This window comes from Monopterus albus, unplaced genomic scaffold (assembly GCF_001952655.1).
Source record: "Monopterus albus unplaced genomic scaffold, M_albus_1.0 scaffold349.1, whole genome shotgun sequence".
Classification (NCBI taxonomy): Eukaryota; Metazoa; Chordata; class Actinopteri; order Synbranchiformes; family Synbranchidae; genus Monopterus; species Monopterus albus.
The window spans coordinates 193,097-198,733 of record NW_018128229.1 but is presented as its reverse complement, the minus strand read 5'-3'; the positions used below and the strand labels follow the sequence as shown (position 1 = coordinate 198,733).

General features: G+C 41.3%; 1 protein-coding gene across 1 annotated transcript in view; it reads right to left on the bottom strand.

Moving 5' to 3' along the window:
- Window positions 1-1,637: 1,637 nt before the first annotated feature.
- Window positions 1,638-5,637, bottom strand: part of LOC109974794 (uncharacterized) — a 7,818-nt gene continuing 3,818 nt past the window's right edge. The window contains exons 7-11 of the mRNA XM_020625193.1: window positions 4,341-4,567; window positions 3,711-3,977; window positions 3,455-3,518; window positions 2,107-2,172; window positions 1,638-1,905 (exon numbers count right to left, since the gene is read on the bottom strand). Coding sequence (XP_020480849.1) covers window positions 1,839-1,905; window positions 2,107-2,172; window positions 3,455-3,518; window positions 3,711-3,977; window positions 4,341-4,567 — 691 coding nt within the window. The 3' untranslated portion in view covers window positions 1,638-1,838. The remainder of the gene's footprint in view (window positions 1,906-2,106; window positions 2,173-3,454; window positions 3,519-3,710; window positions 3,978-4,340; window positions 4,568-5,637) is intronic.

Here is a 5,637-nt window from a genome sequence, read left to right as displayed (position 1 = left end):
GCGATGGCTTGGTCTCATTTTGTGGCTATTCAGAATTAGTGCATGTTTATCTCCAAATTATTATTCTGGGACAACGTAGGAATTATGTTGCAGTTTGTTTTTCCAAGTCTGATGGGAGCAGTTAAAGAAAATACTGTCGGTGAGAGGACGTTTCAGCCCCTCACCACACCAGTAATTCCTGTTCATTTCTTTACATTGGACTTGTTGTGTGTACAGTAAAGTGGTGGTGACTCCATCATACTGCTGAGATAATTAGTGCTGCTGCAGGGCAGATGTTCTCAGATGTAGACATGAAAACACAACAACAAGTGCAACATTCACAGAAAATATGACAATCTAACAGGAGGGTTTCGATAAATGATGGCCCTGAAGTAAAGAGTTAAATGATTCACCCTCTACAGAGCTTAAATGTCTGTACTACATTTGTGGTAATCCAGTCAATAGCTGAAATGTTTTGGTGTGGAGCGACTGACCGGTAATTTCCAGTCCCACAGACACAACTGATGCACTATTTATTGACTGACCTTTGTTTAGACCTACAGTAACCAGCTGTAAATTACTGAGCCTTTGAAAAATAATACAACTATACATTTGCAGACTTGATGTCTTTGCAGCATGTCTGTATTGAGGACGTGCGCTCCAGCCATCCGCATACAATATTTACACATCAGCGCACAAAATACAGTAACACATGAAAGTAGCTCAAGAGCCATGGTAAATAACAAATACCCTGCAGATGTACAGATACTGACAGCGAGTGAAAGTCAGTCCGACCTCACTGTGCTGCCACTCGCTGTTCAGTGACAAGCTTTTCCAAAAACACAACCTACCTTTGTTGCTACCATAGGGGTTTTATGTTGTGTCTGTTTTTGTATTTTATGGCTGTTTGATTGCAACAAACGCAGCTGTAGGTGGAGATAACGTGACAATTCATAGTAGGCATCTTTGTTTCTGTAATAAATAAGTCATATCCACAACTTACGCCTGTGCACAAGCCGCTCATCCTTTTCAAACACTTCCATCAGTTGTTTCTTCACTTCACACTTATCCACAGTCCTCCCTTGAGCCAGACCACAGACCAGCACCGCCAGCAGGAACACCGCAAGCATCTTCATTTTGTCTCCAACTGTTGTCTCTGACTTTGAAAACACATCTGACGTGATATTTATATTGTTTGCCAAGCGACCAGGAATGATGAGAAAGAATGTACATCTTTTGTTCTACTCAGATTAAAGGCCACTCCCTCGCTTCCTGGAACTGACTCTTGAAGCTACCGGAGCCTTTATCAGTCGTATTTTGCAGCGGTACACTGTTGGTGGTCCGACACCTCACAAAGACACTTTGTGTTGGTTTGTGTTTTTGTCCCCTGTCTGAACATATGTGGCCGTTTACAGGAACCAGTGAAAATGCAGCTGAACAGAATTCATGAGTTGCTCTGGTCTATATGTGTGAACTAAACTACTGAGTAAAGTATGAACTAAATGACACATGAGAACAACAGCAAAATGATTTTCTGCAGCAGGACATGTCAAACAGCTCTGACTATAGGCTCATGAATAGCAGGTATATTCTATGGCTTGGTCTCATTTTGTGGCTATTCAGAATTAGTGCATGTTTATCTCCAAATTAGTACTCCTGATGACTGTACTGCATTCTGTCTTTTACAGAAATAAATGTGTTGCATTAAGAGTGAGCGGCCCCTCATTCTTTAGCCCTGTAACATAAACATGAAAACACAACAAGTGCAACATGCTTCACTTTATTATTGTCATAAGTCACTGGTCATTCACTGGAGAGAAGGTTAATGCTTCCAGTGATATGTAAGTGAAGTTGGATTATCAACACTCAGCGAAGTAGCTGGAGGCCTGTTTGTCTTTGCACTCATTGTGCTGGAGGAGTCCCAACCTGCAAACAAACAGAAGAGATCGACATTACCTGAGGGGTTTTTATGTTCAATAAACTGAACAAACAGAAGAGATCGACATTACCTGACAATAAACCTCCTACTGATTTAATGGCCATAACGCAGGTAATTCAGGATTTAATGCATTTAACAGGCAGATTGAAGGTACAATATGCAACTTAACACATAAAGCTGTAACTCACATGAACAATTTCAATCTCCACTCCTCCCTGCAGGATGGTTTCAACATCGAGAGAACATTGAGGAAACTGTGCATGAAATACATGAAATCACAATATGAGGTTAAACAAGCTCGTTCTCTGTGGAAACATCACTGCAACATGTGCAGTCATGGTGAGAAATACACCTGGATTTCTGTCAGATAACTTCCACTTCTCTCAGAAAATTATTTCAAATTCTCTGTTGTTCTCATGTTTATTTCTTTAGTTTACACTGGAACAACACAAAGCACCTGGAGCAGTTGGAAAAACACGAGTGGTCCAAAGCTCCGGTAGAGAGAGGGCAGAACTCACTGATGGTTACAGGAAGCCACTGGTTTAAGCTGCTTTGTCCAAAGCGTGTACTAGCAAATATGAAGCTGGGGGTGTCAGTAACTCTGTCCAATCACTTTTCTGTGTGGAATTTGTCAGATTTGGCTTTTTCTCTGCTTTTTTGTGCTGTTCCAGTGCAAACAAAAAGAAATAAACAAGAACAGCAGTTTTCTGGGAGAAGTAGTGGTTATCTGACAGTAATGCGGGGGTGGCACTATTTTTGACCATGACGGTATGTTCCAACTTAGATCCTTTGTTCCTCTTGTTTCCTGTTAATCAGCCGCTCCTGTCAATAAATAGCTCTATGCAAAGCATTCCCAGTTAATTGGCTGACTGGTGCCACCAGAAAGGCAGCATGAGAAGTTTTGGCTGGCAGAAGACGGAGCACATGCTCTGAACCAGTTTGTGGAGCTTCTGTTTTTAGCCTGATGTGTTTCGATTCTCCCTCCACTGAGCAAAGGTGATTTTTTTATTTGTTCCTCCACTTGGATGTTTGAGCTTCACTGTGCAGAAATGATGAATGTGAGTTTGACACTGGGAGGCTGTTTTCACATTACAAAGGGGAAGGTTGGACTTTGGGTGATGCAGAAACCTGAAGCCTCCAGAGAGCAAATGTTTATGATGCATCTTTTGTTTAGTAGCTAAACATCTGAAATGAGCTATATTTGAATATTCCCAACTTCTGGGTTTCTTCATGAAAGAGAAAGAATATGTCATTGTAAGAACTTTTAGTTGAAAACCAGAACCAACTTATTGTTTATTGTTCATTTTCAAGCATACGATGTTTCTCCATCTCACCTCGATGGACAATAAAAGGGAACGAATGATGGAAAAACTGATAAACTGATAAAATGTCATTTAAAACTATAAACACCCAAATCAAGTGAAACTGTCCTCGGAGTGCACAGTGAAGTCAACGTAAATCAATGTTCAATACATTTTACAAACATCTGTCAGACATTCGATGCATCGTGTGATTCAACAGTAAAAGTCAACTTACCCAGGTTTTTCAAGGAACTTCATCAGGCACATGACATCGTCCTTTGGATCGTCATCACACAGTTCTGGAAAGAATCCAAGCAGGAATTGTGTTTAAGGTGGTAACGTTCAGAGATGCTCCACCTGTGCACGTTTGGTGTGTGGTCAAATTTGAGCACTCGTCACTAAGTTCATTTTTACTGTGTGTCCAGTCTGCACACACCTTTACAGCTGAGACAATGACAACAACCTGCAGATGTAAACAAAGTGAAACTCACTGCTGCAGGGAAGCTTGCAGATGTTGGGGGATGGAGTCACGCCGTCGCTGCAAGCCACACGATTGCTGAGCTGTAAAGGACCATAGAGTGTGTGGACCTCGTCCTGTGAAGGCTGGCTGAGTCCTACAATCCAGGCAATGATCGTAGACCACTTACTACGATGTAGCCATGCCTGACTCTCCAAGGGCATGCCTTTCTTCGCGCGGTTCACAACCATCCTCATCGCACTGGTGTTAAAACCTGAGCACACCTCTGCGTGACAGATGACTGAAGGCAAGAGAGAAAAGAGAAAACTAAAGTGACAAATCTTCTCCAGATGTTCAGTTTGCAGTGGATGAATTCATGACCCACTAATTTCTAAGGGTCCAACAGAAATATCAAAATCTAACAGAAAGGGTGCAATACAGTAAATGGTGACACCGGGGCAAAAGTCAAAGTGACACAAATTGTCCTGTGTGGATCTTAAACGTTTGCACAAAATTAGTAGTAATCCAGTCCGTAGCTGGAAAGCAGTACACAGATGCATGCAAAACCATTTTTCTCATGCCATTCCTGTTTTTACATAAATATATATATAATACTCATAGCCAGGTTCAGTGTTTCTGTAATAAAGTACCAACAAGTACTTACGCTGGACCACCAGGTTTTCCTTGCTCATTTCGTTTGGTATATCCTTGAAGTTATTCATCGCTGTGGTCAGGTGCTCCTTCAGGTTACATTTGAGGTTGAGCTGGCCTTCAGTCAGACTGCAGCCCAGCACCGCCAGCACAAACACCACAAGTACCTTCATGTTGACAGCGACAACAGTCTGAGTCTGAACTCTTAGTGGCGTGACATATATACAGTCTGCAGAGCCACTGAAACAAAGCACAGAGCTCGTACTGGACATCGTTTGATGTGCTCAGACCAAAAGGCAGCTGATCTGATTCCTAGAAACATGGATTTGTACGTGCACAATGCCACATCTCACGCTTTGTGTTTGTGAACTTAAAGCGGTTAAGGGGAGGGAAATTGATTTGTGTACCTGAAAGGATCTTTTCTCCTTTAGAGGTTTTACCTTTGTCCTGTTGAAACACCATCTGCATGAGACTAAAACCAGATTCAACACTTTATTTTCTTCAGTCATGCAACGTGAAAGTTGAGCAGCAGAACGTAATGTACTGAAGCATAATCTCAGACAGTAAAAACAAGAAAAGGTCTGTGTTTATGATGAAACAAACAGAAGTGTGTAAAGAACCGAAACAGCATTCTTCTGATAATATGTCAAGAAACTCAGCTGGAACTTGTGTCGGCACAGAAACAAATTTTCTTTCGTAGGATACGGTAGTGCAGTAGTGTCACTGTACCTCAGATGGAGGAAAACCTGGGCTCCCTCTCTGCATCTGTTAACTTCACGTTCAGATCTTTTGTGGTTATAACAGTGCTCCATGGCCATTCACAGAACACTACAACCCTGTTTTTGAATTAGGTCTTTAACTTGTAATCATCTAAATCAACAGCATTGTCACTGTTCAGGGCACAAAGTGGACAGTGGGCTCAAATGTCACATTTCTGCATCTGTGGTTCTTAAACACGATGTTTTATTGGACAAGACAATTCAGGAGAACAGTTCTTACAAGGTTTATTACTAAAATGAAAAAAGCCATCACCTCTCTCCATCCTACTAATTTCCTACCGCCCCTTATCACATATCTATATCTCTCCGTAAATATATATATATATGTATATATAAAATATAAACACATATATAAATAGTCACACTGAACAGTCAAATGCCAAGATTCTTAGTCGGGTACAGACCTAATTAGCACAACAACACAACAACAAGGGTAGCATGCTTCACTTTTTATTGTCATAAGTAACTGGCTATTCTTTTGAGACAGGGTTAACCCTTCCAGTGATTTCTAAAACAGAAAACGCTCTTTGA